The sequence below is a fragment of the Prionailurus bengalensis genome, chromosome C1, assembly GCF_016509475.1.
Source record: "Prionailurus bengalensis isolate Pbe53 chromosome C1, Fcat_Pben_1.1_paternal_pri, whole genome shotgun sequence".
NCBI lineage: Eukaryota > Metazoa > Chordata > Mammalia > Carnivora > Felidae > Prionailurus > Prionailurus bengalensis.
Genome location: NC_057345.1, coordinates 87329493 through 87346175, shown reverse-complemented (window position 1 = coordinate 87346175; position 16683 = coordinate 87329493). Strand labels below are relative to the sequence as shown.

At 37.2% G+C, this 16683-nt stretch overlaps 1 protein-coding gene across 2 annotated transcripts in view; it reads left to right on the top strand.

The window, feature by feature from the left end:
* Window positions 1-16683, top strand: part of OLFM3 (olfactomedin 3) — a 201214-nt gene that overhangs the window by 167044 nt on the left and 17487 nt on the right. For both annotated transcript variants that reach the window (XM_043575693.1, XM_043575692.1), the window contains exons 3-4: window positions 5874-6029; window positions 11029-11248. In XM_043575693.1, coding sequence (XP_043431628.1) covers window positions 5874-6029; window positions 11029-11248 — 376 coding nt within the window. The remainder of the gene's footprint in view (window positions 1-5873; window positions 6030-11028; window positions 11249-16683) is intronic.

Sequence of the window (16683 nt, the reverse complement as noted above, 5' to 3'; positions counted from 1 at the left end):
GACTCTAGCTAATGTGCCTCTCAGCTATTAGAAATCATGACAAATGAACTGTGATTTTTCTTGGGTATACCTTACCAATCTTGGTTTTCTTTATTTCTATGAAAAAAACTCCAAATATATAGTTTAATATTATTTGGTTACTAGGGATATTACATTAGTAAAAAGATTTCATCTTTTAAATCCAATTTTGCTTTTCTATTAAATTTGCTTTTCTATTAAATATTTCCCCTCAAATTATAGACTTTCTGATCCTATATTCTTTTTCTGTACAAAAGCATCTTTTTTCTATATTAACTATGGTGAGAAACATTCTTAGATACTCTACCCTTATTTTTGTTATTGTTTTTCAATATAGCATTACATATCCATACCTCCCCCCATACAGATTCAGACATCTCTTCTGAACCTGTTGGAAAAAAAACCAAACACATTTCTTCTGAAATCAGTTGAGAAAGTTCAAATAAAGTGTTAGAAGGTGGATAATACCCTCTACAGGTCCAAAGTGAAATGTACTCCAGAACTATGATAAAACCGGGAATTAGTGTAGGATGAAGAAGGCAAAAAAATACAACCAAGGAGGTTGACCACAAGCCATCACTGATACGACCACCCCATCTAATATGCAATGTGTTTAATGATTTAAAGAAATTCTAGAAAAAATCACACCTTTAAAAAGTCATTGTATCTAATTAACAAAAAACCCCACAAAATTTATTAACAAAATCTAGGTCTCTACAAGTTAGGTTTATTAATTTTACCATTTGAGAGTATTATAGGAGGGAATAGTAAAGGGAATAGTAAATAGGAGGGAATAGTAATAGTAAATTATGTACATTACTTGGAGCGGGCTGAAGAAGGGAGTAGCACTGATTTGCTGCAATGACCCCCCCCCAAAAAAAAAAAACCATCTGAAATAAGCACTCCTTATTCAGACTGAGCCAGTTTTTCTTATTGACTTCTCTATAGTTTCACAAATATCCAAGGCACCGGATGGAAAACCGGAGCATGAGTTTAGGCCGCCCACTCACCATTAACCAAAGAACTAATTTAGTCACATAACAAGGAAATGTTTTTAAAGATTTATCTATCTATTTATCTATCTAATTATCTATCTATTTATCTATTTATCTATCTATTTATCTATCTATTTATCTATCTATTTATCTATCTATCTATTTATCTATCTATTTATCTATCTATTTAGAGAGAAAGCATGCACATGAGAGAAAGAGAATCCCAAGCAGACTCCGCGCTGTCAGCGCAGAGCCCAATGCAGGGCTTGAACTCACAAACTGAACCGTGAGATCATGACCTGAGCTGAAATCGAGTCGGATACTTAACCAACTGAACCACCCAGGTGCCCCTAAGGAAATGTTTTTAACAATAATATTGATAACAGTATTTCCCATATCTGTATCCACTCCATTCAATCCTCACAGCTGAGGAACCTGCCCTTCTAAGTTTACGTAAAAAGAAACTGCTTTTTGAGGTTAAAGAACCTACCAGTGTCACTCAACCAGTGTATTATGGGGCTTTACCAGATCAGTTCTGTGTTTTCTCAACACCATGCTAGTGTCATCCAGAATGTCACAGGTGGTACCCATACTAATTTAAGCAATGTTCTGTCAAATATTTTTAACCATATCTACATTACTTAATATTTAAAGAATTACAATTGTTTTCCCAATATTTCAGGTCTTAATATGCCCAAACTACAACTGTTCATTTAAAAAAAACGTTTGTTAGCAGGGCACAGGTGGCTCCATCAGTTAAGCATCTGACTCTCGGTTTCTGCTCAGGTCATGATCTCACATTTCATGATTTCAAGCCCCATGTGTGGCTCTGTGCTGTCAGCTTGGGATTCTTTCTCTGCCCCTCCTCTGTGCTCTCACTCTCTCTCTCTCTCTCAAAACAAATTAACATTTTTTTTTAAAAGCCTGTTAGCTGGGGCACCTAGGTGGCTCAGTCGGTTAAGCGTCCAACTTTGGCTGAGGTCATGCTCTCGTGGTTCACGGGTTCGAGGCCCGCACTGGGCTCTCTGCTGACAGCTCAGAGCCTGAAGCCTGCTTTGGACTCTGTGTCTCCCTCTCTCTCTGCCCCTCCCCCACTCATGCTGGGTGCGTCTGTCAGTCTGTCTCTCTCTCACTCTCAAAAATAAATAAAAACGTTAAATGAATTTTTTTTCAATAATTAAAAAGTTTATTAGCTGTGTAGCTTCTCTGTACAGTTGAAGATGTCCTGCATGTCTAGGACAGTTTCTCCCAAAGTGTGATTTTTGGAATAGGATACCAGTGACATCCTCCTAGTAAAATGATTTTAAGAAACTCTATTCATGATACTTCACTCTTGAAGATTTCTACCACACAGTTTAATACTAAAGGTTCTGTGAAGACCTACAGCAAAGAATTTCTATTTAGTTTTGTTAACGTCAAGGCTATCCAAACATACTGAACTGTAGTCTTTTTTTCCCCCAAGTAATCTCTACCTTAATTATGAATTAGAGTGAAAATTTAAGTTAACTTGTTAAGTTCAGAGAGGCCTCAAACATTTTATTTATACAAAGATCCAAGATAATTAGTTTAAAAAATTATTAATGAAGGGAGACAATGAGCTTGCTGAACCATGTAGAGAAGGGTCTAAGCACAGGGACACATATGAAAAACTAAACTATAAAACATCAGAGATAAACAGAGTCAAAGAGGAACCACAGCAGATGGGTCTCCTTTCTACAAGTGTAACTATAGGGATCTAGTATCGGGTATCATCAGGAAATTGATCCTGGGGGTGGGAGGGTCTCTGTAAACAGTGGAAAACTAAACATTCCTAGGTATAGTCATCAGACAAAGCGAAAGACAGCCCAGACCCAAATCCTCTCCAATTAGACAGCTCCGTCTCAATCCATTATCCCAAGTGCAGCTCTTATAATTATGCCTATTTCTACAATATAGAAGGCCACAATTCTCCCAGTGCATTTGCCACAACACAAATAAGTTGAAAATTACCTTAATAGGGCAGAGGCAAGATAAGAGGCTGTTTTAATTTTATACAGAATATTTCACTTGCCTATCATTTTCTACTTGTATGGACTCTGCCCAACCCACGGCATTCCTAGGAAAGTATCAGTCATGCCAGTGATGGGCAGCTTCAGAGATGAATGCCATATTCAAATGTGTAGATGGTTTCTTTAATACAAATGGCTTTTCTTTATTCATACTTAACTGTAATGAAGTTCAAAATTATTTTGAAAGCATTACATTTATCCAAGATGCAGTTACATCTCCAGGTTTCAATGCTGTCTCAGTAATTTTGTGCTCCGCTGAAGATTTAAAAGAATGAAGCTTTCTAAGTAGGAATGATAGCAAATTAAGAAATATCTGGGAGTCACGTACTGCTACAGTGTCACAGTGACAGAAGGAAGGAACTTTCCTTAAAATACTAGTAACTGGAGTGCCTGGGTCGCTCAGTTGGTTAAGTGTCCAACTCTTGATTTGGGCTCAGATCATGATCTCATGGATCGTGAGTTCGAGTTCTGGCATCGGGTTCTGCACTCAGAGTGTGGTTCCTGCATGGGATTCTCCCTCTCTCCCCACCCCACCCCCACTCATGAGCTCTCACGCACTGTGCATGCTCTTTCTCTCAAATTTAAAAAATACTAATCACTTATTACAAGTATTGGAAGCATAAGATAATTTTAACCAACAGGTATTTATTGAACAATTATTCTGTGCCTGGTTCTGTGTAGGGTGTTGGGAATAAAAAGTATGAATAAGATGCAGCTTCTAACCTTTGGAGCTCACAGAAGGGCAGTCACTTCTGTGCTCCCACCCAACATATATTACACAATTAGTTTTAATATAAGCTAGGCTATCACATGTCTTGAGAATACAGGATTTATAAAGGGCAGGACTATGGATCAACACGGCAGAAAAAAAAAACAGGAAAAGATAACCTTCTTTAAAAAGAAAAATAGACGAAGTATGCAAGCCAATGCAGCAGAATGCTCTGCCTTCTTGGAATGTTCCAAGCTGAGGAATGTACCAACAATGGGCTCTTCATAGCTAGCTAGTCCACTGAGCTTTGTGACATACCTGATGACAAAAATTTGTGTCTGAATAAATCACTCCTTCCTTATTTTCAACTCACAATTGTTGCAATGAAAATTTTTTTTTACTTATTGCATAATACATATTTAAAAATAAATACAATAGAATAATGCATAAAAATCTATGAAACAAAGTAAAATTCATCTCAAAGTCCACCACAATTTTTTTTTTGGTGCTTTCGTGTTTCCATTTCTTAAAAATAAAACATATAATTGTTTCCATTTCTTAAAAATAAAACATAATTCTAGGCAGATTTATATATATTCTGTTTAACAGGGACTCCTTTCTACAATATTTATTACTTCTCCTCTTACCCACATTTCACAGAAAACTAACAACCCAGGGATGCCTGGGTGGCTCAGTTAGTTAAGCATTCAACTCTTGATTTCAGTGCAGGTCATGATCTCACGGTTCGTGAGATCTAACCCTGCATTGGGCTCTGCACCCTCAGTGTGGAGATTGTTTCTGTGTGCCTTCCCTGCTCACTCAGTCTCTAACTAAATAACATTAAAAAAGGAAAACAACCCAGTATGTATTCTTCTAATCTTTAATACCTTTCTCCACCATGATTTTTTGTTCATATGCCCCATTTTTTTTTATTATATGAATTTTTTTGTCAAATTAGTTTCCATACAACACACAGTGCTCATCCCAAAAGATGCCCTCTTCAACACCCATCACCTACCGCCCCATTTTCTTTTATGTGTATGTTACACACACACACACACACACACACACACACACACACACAAGCTCTTCTCACTTTTCTCATGGAAATTTCTCCATGTTGAGCAAAATTTAATAAACACAGGAATCACTTGGGGATTCTGATAAAATGCAGATTCTGACTCAGTAGCTGTGGCATAGGCCTCAGAATTCTTTATTTTTAAGTTTCCCAAGTGATGTCAAACTTGCTCTGTACACAATACTTTGAGTACCAAGATATAAAAATCTAGCCTATCCTTTAAAATAGCGTATTCATACTCCATTCCACGATTCATCTAACAGCTCTCCAACTATTAGAGGTTTTCCCTTTGTTTTGAGGTTTTTGCTGACACAAAAATTAGAGCATGTTTCTTTCCTCATTTTTATAGGTCATCCATTTCCTACTTCTACATAGCCTAGGGCCCAATAAACCTACAAGGTACCATCAGCTTAATCTGTGTTTACTGCCTACCTACCAACCATTTGACAGAGCTGCTATTTTCCAGGTCTCTTAAACAGTATGCTCTCCAAGCTTGGAGGTGTCCCAGAATTGCCACCATGGTTCTCGGTCAATTCAATCTCACCGTTGGGAGAACTTAGGATGTCAAAGAAACCATACAGGAATGAATGTGTTCTAATTCTGTTGGACATGTCACTATCATCCACAGTTGCTAAACATCCCACATCTTGAAGAAATCAGAGTTAGTACTTATAGAAACAAATTATTTTAACATTTAATGGCTTGGGACATCATAAGCTTGCAAAGTCCTAGAATGAAAATTCCATATTTCAAATTTACTTTGCTGATTAAATTCTTATTTGAAGTTATTTATTTCTCTCTAATCCTAGGATGTCAACTTTATTATTATTTCTTGCGTCAGTTTAATTTTCCCTTGCTGAATTTTTTGAATGTTTATCATAAAGAATTGTCTTGAAAACCTATCATGTGGGGATACAAATACGGATTTGGCACTTACAGTTCTTTGTCATTTTTGCTACTTCAGTAGTGATTGCATATACCTGTAAATAGACAATAATGTATAGCCAAATGTTCTTGTTTAACAGGTTCAGAACATGTCCCAGTCTATTGAAGTCTTAAACTTGAGAACTCAGAGAGATTTCCAATATGTTCTAAAAATGGAAACCCAAATGAAAGGGCTGAAGGCCAAGTTTCGGCAGATTGAAGATGATCGGAAGACACTAATGACCAAGCATTTTCAAGTAGGTTTGACTTCTGCAATCTTGTCAATCCAAATCAGACACTGAGTGCAATGGACAGCCAGCATGGCAATCAGCTAGAAATAACTGTGCATCTGCCCATATGTGCAAGGTTAAAGACTCACTGGGGACATCAATCATCTCTCCACTGAAACTGACCATTAGCTGGTAGGAATGCAAAGAAGACTTGCTATAAAAAGAGCATTATCCTCCTAGAGTTTGGTGGAGTTTCTGGATAGATTTACAGGCCATTCAATATCTAAGACAAGGGGAAATCTCAAGGAAAATAACTAAATTTATCAAAGTTTTTTCTGATGACTTAATGCCCTGCTGTATGAGGAGACAGAGAATATAAATTATTAACAGAGGCAACAATACCATTATTAATATCATACAAAAATAAAGAGGGCTGTTTCCTAATTTTATACAAAGTCTTCTCTTAGACTTTAAAGTTATTTTTGGCAATTATCCGGAAACACTGAAAATAGAGGAATAGTGTTTTTAAGCATGCTATGTGGACTTTTCATACCTATGTGTGACAGTGCCATAGATTTTAAGAATCTGACTATGATACTACCATTTGAATCTCTATTAAAACAAATTATCTGCCTCCAAAGGGACAGCACATCATTTATAGGACATCCTGTGATTTTATTAACATAATGGTTTGTTTTCCCTCCCTTCTGTCATGAGTGAGATTCACTGCTGATGGTGAGGGAGTGGGCCTGAGTTTAAGCATCAGAAGTGCTTTTCACACAGAATCTTGAGGGCAGGGAGCTAGGATGTAACAGGATCTCTGCACAGCACATTTTGATACGGCAGATGTTTTCATGGCTGTGTAATTGTCTTCATTGGTGCTCAGGAGACTGAGTAGGGATGTACAGGAAGCAGTTTCTTCACTGAATCAGTTTTAAAGTTATACTAGAGAGGGGTGCCTGGATGGCTCAGTCAGTTAAGCGTCCAACGTGGGCTCAGGTCATGATCTCGTGGTTCCTGAGTTCGAGCTCTGGTTCAGGCTCTGTGCTGACAGCTCGGAGCCTGCAGCCTGCTTTGAATTCTGTGTCTCCCTCTCTCTCTACCCATCACCTGCTCACTCTGTCTCTCTCTCAAAAATAAATAATAAACATACATAAATACATAAAGTTTTACCAGAGAGGTACAACAGAAGGAACAGAGGAGTAAGAAAGTTGAGGGTACTGACAGGAGATGAGGCTCAAGTGATGAATCATGAAGTTTAAATTGAAAAACAAAGCTAGTAGGTTAAGAAATTAGAATTAGAGCAAGACTTAGAAGATACAATAAATGTAAACACAACTGGAAATGAGAGAATGAGTGAACTGGATGAGTCCAGAACTTATGGGGGAATGGTAAACAGCAAAAAATAAAAAAAAATAAAACAAAAAATAAGGCTGAGGAGCAAATAAGTTAATGCTAACCAATATTTATTGAGCATGCACTGTGCACAAGGCAGTGCTGGGCCCTCTGCTGGATATATAAGGATCTCTCTTCTATAAAAGACAACTAAAACAAGGCACATGAAATTGACAGCAAATAGAAGCATAAATATTACTTAGCAGCACAAAGAGTAATTTTATTTAATTTCATTTAGAGAACATCGGGGAAAAGTTATAAAATTTGGCAATTTTTAAGAAAGCAGTTTGGACCAGTCCCCCCCAAAACACACACCAAACAACCACCTGAATCACAGAGGATATGAGAAAAACAGAAGATCAGAAGATTCTCAGTGTTCAGGGTTAGGGTGTAGACTGTGGAGGGGTAACATGAGCCCAATGCCAAGGCCATCAACAAAGCAGGAAATGGTAAGCTGGCACTGACAGCATAGGGGGAGCACTCCCAGAAAGGAAGGACACAAGGAGAGGTGCTCAGGGTGTCGGGCGCGGAGTAAAAATTATTCAAGCTCAGATGGACAGTGCCGAACTCTGCGATGCCAAGGGACAGTTTTAGGATGCCAGGCCTGGCAGGGCTGGAAGCGGGATGAAACATGTGCATCTGTGGGAACTCTTGAAAGAACATTGAAACAGAAAGATACAAAGCTGAGACAAAGTCAAGGCAATAGTTGGCCTTTTCTAGAAGTTTGCCTAGTAGCAGGCAGGCTGCCAGTAAGAAAACTTAATTTTCAGGCAGCACCATATGAAGTAATGATTTTGATTTTACATGTAATCCAAGTAGATACTTGAGTTATACGCAAAAATCCAAATAGCAATCTTATTATTTTTCTCAAGAATTATATTCAACAGTTTTGACAAACCTAAGTACATAGTAACTAATTTAATCCTCTCAACAATACTATAAAGTAGGTTCTATATTTATCTCCATCATTCAGATGAAGAAACTGATGTAATTTTTTCAGCCTTGTATATCTAACATGCATCAGAACCACAAAGTCCAGCTCTAGAGGTAAACCTCCTAATGCCAGTGCTGTATTGCCTCTGAGTAGATTACAGATGAAATTTAATGATAATAATGACATGCTCAATGTGTTTGCTGAATTTATGTATTCCCTGAGCCTGACGGCTCAGTCAGATTTATATATCCAGTCAGATTTGGCACTATGTGCTGAGGTGCCATATTTGAGAAGAAGAACTAGAACATTCCAAAAGTCACTTTAACATCAAAGAATCCTTTTAGACTGAAGAAAATCTTCCTCTGGTAAACTATTTTCAACTTATCAAAAATAGTGAGATTTTGTCTTCTATACTTCTTTGAGAGAGAGCATGAGTGGCGTAGAGATGTGGAAGGAGAATGCATGAGAGAGAGAGAGAGAGAAAGAGAATGAGAATATCTTAAGCAGGCTCCTCAGTCAGCGCAGAGCCCAATGCGGGGCTCAATCCCACCACTCTGGAATCATAACCTGAGCTGAGCTTAAATCAAGTGTCTGACACTCAACTGACGAAGCCACCCAGCCACCCTCTTCTATACTGTTTAAGACGGAAATCTTGTTGTAGGTATCATACTTGAGACTATCATTCTTATATGAAGAGATCACGGTTGGGCAAAATAGTCTGGCTACAACCTTTGCTACTGTAAGAACAACACAGCAGAAGGTGAAATTCTCGAAGAAATTAATAAGTAAAGATCTATGCTATTCTCCTTTAACCTTTTAAGTATTTGACATGTATACTGGTCAAACTTTCCACTGTTCCCTGACTAGCATCCAGGGTTTCAAAACTCGTTATCAATAATCCAATTATGAATTTTTGAAAAGATCCAAAAAAATACAATTACCTAGTTTTATTTTGTTTGTTTGTTTTTTTGGTTCAGGGGGAAGAAAAAGTCACCAAAATTGTGACACTGAATTGCTCTCTTTTCAGTATTCCCACAGTGTAACATAAAACTCTTCATAGTAACTGTTGCTATAATATTCAGCAAAGGCTACCAACAGAATTCTTATTAAAATCATAATGAAGCAATTGTGTTTTTCTTTTGGGATGCCACAGAATGCTCAAACTAATAAGTTTATTTCAAAATGAGCCACCAAAATGAGTAAAGCTATGCAATTCCACCTTTTCATTGTGATATTTATGAAATATTTCTCATCATTAAGACTTTGTCCCTCCCACTCAACATGGGCATATATACAAATTCAAAAAATTCTGAGCTTACAGAACGAGTGGAAATTTCCCCACAAGAAACCTAAGCCCATAAATCAGGGCAGCAATGGGAGCTCCTGCTATTTTAATGCGTTTATAGTAATAACATCTTCCAAATGTAATTTTAAAATGCAATTTTCAGCTCCTTAAATTAGTTAGTGTACAACATGGTTCCTGACAGCACGTATGGATTATTCTCAAATGATCCTCACAGTGACAGCTCTTTCCACAAATGAGACCATCTGTAAAAAAAACTCACAACTGAATCACACTCATGAAATATTTTCACTGACCACCACCACCAAATGAAAGGAAAAGAAGAAAAGGTGACACACCTAGACCTTGAAAGTAAAAACTGCAGGTGGGGCTCAGTTCCATGATGCTAGGAATGAGAGACACCATGTTGCCAAATACGCTTCTTATTCTCCAGATGAAAACCAACTTTGCAGTTTCGAACAACTCTGTACGACTAGGTCCTGTGTTACATAAACTGTGAGCACTTTGGTCCCTGAAAGAGTTAAGAGAGTTAATTCACTCCCTGGGTAAGCAACTCTGCCTTCCTTAAAGAGCTCTAAATTATCTATGCTAAGGCAAATGGAGTCAGAGTGTGGGTAATAATTCAAAATGGTAAACAGCAACATGCATTTCTTTGAGATTTGAGAAGCTTTTCATGATTTATTATGCTTGCTGAACTTACCTTCCTAATGATACTGTGGTAAGATGGATATTAAGAAGCGTGAGGAATACCTGAGCACTCTGGAAGGAGATGGAAACATTCTAAGTGTTACAGAAAAGCTGTTGTTCTAGGATCCAAAATTTCTTCTAAGTACCCCCATAACAGAGATAATTAGTCATTGGGTAATTAGAGTTGACATAGGATATTTGACCTGTTTCTAGTAATTCATAATCGAAGATGGATCCTGATTTTATTTGCTAAACAAATACTGCATTGTTCGCTTTATAAAATGCTCCTAGAAAGTGAAATAACACAAACTCTTAAATGCTACTGTAAGAAGTTTTTGTAATTATGATAAGGATCAATTTAATAGAAAAGCACCTAACCATTTAAAGAGAGGTTCTAGTACTGAGATAAATGGGTTTGCTACTAATAATCACAGTAGCCACTTACATTTTCACAGTACTTAATTTCAACCAAAAATCAGTACGATTTTGATCTACTTTGATATACAAATATTGAATCATTTTGTTGTATACCTGAAACTAACGTAACGTTACATCCTGATTATACATCAGTAAAATTTTTCTTCTAATTTTCAAAAAAAGGAATTTTAAATCTGTTTTAATAATCCCCTTTAGGTATCATATTAAAAAGCATGTAGCTGCTTGATCTGTTTAAATGACTCTCAAAAACAGCTGCCTGCTTTTTGCAGGAGTTGAAAGAGAAGATGGATGAACTCCTGCCCTTGATCCCAGTCCTAGAACAGTACAAAACAGATGCCAAGTTAATCACCCAGTTTAAAGAGGAAATCCGGAATCTGTCTGCCGTCCTCACTGGGATTCAAGAGGAAATCGGTGCCTATGACTACGAGGAACTGCACCAGAGGGTGCTTAGCCTAGAGACCAGGCTTCGTGACTGCATGAAAAAGCTGAGTGAGTACAACAACATGTTGTGTTTTTAAGTGGTTTCAATGAAAACTGCATTCCTACGCTCTGCAAATAGTCATGAATACCTATTACAGGGAAACCGATGCCTGCTTTCTAAGTGTAAAGTAAGTATTCCTCAATGACTTAAGCATGCCTATGTAATCAGTATTATTTAAAGGTTGCCTAATTTTCAGAGCACCCTGTTACCATTTGGTGACTTGAAATAACACAATTCTATTGGCTATATGATAATATGGGATGGTCAATCATTGCTTGGCTAGAGGGGAGGAGAGGCATTTTTGGTAGTGGAGAAAGTTAGAGGCTAGGAAAAAAGTTACCCTGGGACCAAATATGAAACAGCAGTGATTAAATCAAACAAAAGCAATTCCTCTATTATAGACAGTGGCCATCATTTGGCTGTTCTGATCCACACAAGAAATAAAAGGGAGACACTTACTCAAATACATATTCACTACTTTGCAAAGGGCCAAGTATGTAACATGAGATATGGACTCTAGCTCTTGACTCCTAATGGTTCAACCTGGTCTAAATTCACAAACTCTTCCATTTTATTCATGAGGTAGTAATTTTTCAGATGAAATCATCCTGGGACTAGTCTCTAACTTAATGCAAAATAAATATGTGGACACAAATTGAATAAAGATGAATTATTAAGTTCATTTAGGAAGATTATTTTAGTTGCCGACATGAAGTAACATGACAAAGAGGGCAAGTCAATGACCACAGGTAAGTATTCTCCAAAAGGAAAGAAAAACTTTTCTCAAATAGAAAATAAACTAAAAAGAGGAGTAAAGAATTTGGAAAAGATCATCAATTTCTATTAAAGACATCTCCAGAGAATAAATGTAAACATTTGAAATTTGAATGGCTGACAAATATTTTAAAAACTATTTTACAAATGCAATTCAAATGCAAAAAGAGTGAAGATATAAAAAGTTGCATTCAGTACAGTTAAAAATGTGGGGAATCACCACATTAGAGGCCCCACTACCATTATCCCAGGGTTTCCAAGAGATTCCAACAAAATTACTCAGAAGACAATTAACGTAAGCCCTAAAGCTTAACACAGGAACCCTCAGATCTTTATTCCTCATCAGTCAAGGCCCACTTTTTCACCTTAACTAGTTTACTAACAATCATGACTCCAGTGGATTCCATGACTCCCATTCTTGCACCCCTTCACACATTGTTCACATTATTGCCAAAAGGATTTTTTGAAGCCTCAATCTGAAATTACCTTGCACTGCGGAAAATCTCCTAGACTCCCTTACATCCTGTGATACAGTCCACAGCTTATGCGGCACTCCCTACTTCTCCCACCTTACGTCCTGCCACTCCTCCCCTCACACGCTACATCCCAGTCATGTGTGTTCTCTACTTTCTCATTGCAGGGAGGTGTTGTGATGCTGTCCCTTCTCCTGAAAAAATTTTCCCCCTGCTTATCCTTTCTGTGTCAACACACTTGCCATATGAGACAAACTCCCATTCATTCTTCAGGTCTCAGTTTAAATGTCATGTCTTGCCACACTCCCTCACTGCTCTCCCGATGTATACTATGTGCCCCAGCTAGGTGCTCCCAGACCCCGATAGGTCACCAATGATTGCGCTTTTCATGCTTCATTATCATTGCATGTGTAACTGGATGGCTATCTTCCTAGATTTTTGTTCCATGGGAACAAGAACAATGTCTATGATACTCGCTCTAAATCGGATATTCCCCAATGCCTAGAAAACTGCCTAACAAAGAAAAATTACTCAATGAGTATTTGCTGAATAAATTAATTCTACAAGGAGTCATATAGTAACAATTTATAAATTTCAAATAATAGATATTAGCTATTTCAAGTCTTATTTGAAAAAAAAAAGCTTTCTTAGCCACATATTTCAATCAGGTGGTATAGGACTTACTAAGACTAAGCTAAGCAAAAGTTATTTATTTGATGTATCACTTAAATATTTCCTTATATGTTGTTCTTTTATAATTGTTATGAAGTTTACAGCTAATATACACTAGGTAAATATTACTGACATAAGTGAATTCTGCTATATATTTTTTAATGTTTATTTATTTATTTTGGGAAGCGGGAAGGGAAGAAAGAGGGATAGAATCCCAAGCAGGCTCCACCCTGTCAGCACAGAGCCTGAGGCGGGGCTCAAACTCATAAACCCCGAGATAATTACCTGAGCCAAAATCAAGTCAGACACTTAACCAACTGAGCCACCCAAGCGCCCCAAGTTGTATTTTATTTTTAAATCATGAAATACCTTTGGCTCACTGTACATGTTACATAGTTTGCCAGATGAAGTCTCCACCAAACTAGATAAGAAGAAAATCTCAAGGCAAGACTTGTTTGAGTGCCCTCAATATCTAAGTTACTTTGGGGGTTACAAAAAAAATATCCAGATGCATTTTTATTAGCTCAGAAAATATTTGATTAAAGATTTTCTGGGGGCACTGGGTGGCTCAGTTGGTTAAGCGTCTGACTTTGGCTCAGGTCATGATCTCACAATTTGTGGGTTGGAACCCCACACCAGGCTCTATGCTGACAGCTCACAGCCTGTTTCAGATTCTGTGTCTCCCTCTCTCTCTGCCCCTCCCCTGTTCATGCTGTATCTCTGTCTTAAACATTTAAAAAAATTTTTAATTAAAAAAATATCTATTTTCTGTAAATGACAGTGCATAGGACTGGTCTGTGTAGGGCTTTACTTGCTTTGGAAGAGGACTGGTTGTTACAGATGAATCGCTCTAGAGCCTGAGAATCAATTCACTTGGTTGTTCCTAGCATCTCACAATAAACCAAAGCCATCAACTTTGTATACTGACACCAGTTATCTGCTAAGTATACATGCAGTCAACTAAAAGAAGGACAGGCAATAGAATAGTTCTAGCTAGTAAACACCTTGAACCTTAAAGGGTGCCAGTCAGGTTTTTGAGGGACTGGCATGGAATATTCTTGGAATGTATTCAATTTTAGAAATGAATTTCACTTCTAACATACATTCTGAGTTGACTCAGCTGGAAATAATGTCTACCACAGTTAGGAAATGAAATCTACACAACTCTCAGCTCTTTCATAATTCTGCTTGTTTTTTAGTCTACACGTAACTCCTACACACAGCCTCCTTCAATATTGAAAATGATATTTGGGGAAAATGGTTTTGATTTAAGTGGACACAAATTCATCCTATTCCTCCTTACTGAACCATGGATAATGTTTCTATGGTGTCCTTAAACCTTAGGACTGCAATCCACAATATATAGATTTTTTTTAACAACAAAGGTTCTTTTTATTTCCTTCATAAACAAAGTTTGAAAGAATGTGACTGTCAAATTAACTGCATTAACTAGTTAATATTTTGTTTTATTTTAACTAATCAAAAACAAAATCCAGCAACTAACACAAATATTAGACACCAGGAAACAGTATTCAACTTTCTTAATGAGATGGTTGCTATTTGAATTGATATGACCTTACAAGAGACTGGAAGTAATTTTCAGATGTTATAAACTCTTTCCTGGATTATTAGCAGCCCTCAGATCCCTACTTACCTAGTAGAGAGACCAGTGGCTCAAACAATGACTTTAAGTCATTTATGCTTTTTGTCCCAAGAACTGGATACTTTTCTATGTCACACCATTTTTATGTCCAATAGCAAACCTACCTACTGAGAGTATCCTAAGCAATGAGGATATTTATGATATTTATCAACTGGATCATAATCGTTAATTACAAAGTAAAAAACATGTTCAGGTAGAGACAGACAGCCCTAATGCTATGAAGTATGAAGTCACATGGTCCTTGAAAAATGAAGTAATCTTCATATTGTCCACTTAAAAGTTATTCCAGTTTGAAAGGGAGTATCTCATACATATATTTCCAGAAGAAAAACAAACATGATTGTGAGTGGTGTCTTAAGATCTAGTTTGATTAATACTACTTAGTATTTATACTTGCTGGAAATTAATAAAGATTGGATCAAATCATCTTTTAACACCATACCTACTATCAACTCATAACTAAATGCCTAATTATCAACATATCAGATCACATTGACTCAGAAAACAGGTATTAATCAACATCAGGACCATTAACAGGACATGTAAAGAAAAAACAAACATCAGGGGTTGAGTGTTCCAAAAGCATCTAAAATCCAGTTGCTTTTGGATCTGCAGTGAGACATTGGATAATTATAGTATCCCCAATATAGTAAGAAGAGCAGGAAGGCTCATCTATCAGCGACATCTTCATTCTTCACAAAAGCCTTTCAACACAAACAACCAATTAGAGGGCAGAAATGGATTGGGGAAACAGAATAAAATTTCAACAATGATGAATGCATTTCCACTCACCTTTTCAATGAATTTGCTTTTAGGGAAAATGTCACACTGTAGATCACATAAATTTTAAGATACTAAAAGACAAACTAGCTTCATTGCCTGCAAGGTCTAAGTTACTCTTAAATAGTAAATAAGGTGCTGAAGGAATCACAAGTCATTGAGAGCACTAGGATACCATTCAGCTTATTACTACTAGAGAGTTAAAGTAGAAAGAGAGAGAGTAGAAAGTAGAAATTACGGGGGGAGGGGAGGGCTTCAACAGTAATGCACTCTAGGGGCCTGAATGAAGTAATGTTCTTTCTTAAGCGCTTAATTTTCTCCTATGAGAGACTGAATAAAGTCCCTTGTGCTTAATCTTATAAGTATCCCATTCTTAGACATGCAAAATATAATTATACACATGTGAGAATCTGATGGAAAAAGCACACCTAAAGCTCACACACACACCCTGAGATCATCAACAGGTGTTTAATGTGGATTACAATCAGCCCTCTGCCCCCCTACTCCCTCAAGTTAGTTCTACTTTAGGGCAATGGTGTGGTGCCATCTAGTGAAGCACAGGATGCCATCTTTCTATTAACACTAACAGTTTTGAGGCTTCACGTTCAACAGAAATATCCATAGCACTGAAAACTTTAGGTCACAAATAATGACATTTGGTTACTGTCTTTGTCATGTTTATGAAAAATTAAATTTTAAAAGGGAAACCAAATTGTCTATGTGTTAATAGTCTTATTTGCTCATTCAGCAAGTATCTATTGACTCTCCGATATGTGCTGCTACTTCGGTAGGTATTTGGTGATACAAAGATGAGAGGCAGACTGTCTCCCTCTACAGTCAAGAAGCCTGCATTTCATTGGCGACAAGGAGCACAGAAGTAGCACACTACAGCAGTACTGAGAGATACTGCTTGACTAGCAGTATGGCCAGCTGTTCTAAATGTTTTAAGTCTAACTGCTGCAAGAACTCTGGGTTAGGCACTATTACTGGCAATTTATACTCAGTTTAAATTATTTTACCAAAAGTGCATGTTAGAGGCAACATATTTAAATCCAAGCCCTTCTGAGTTCAAAGGCAGATT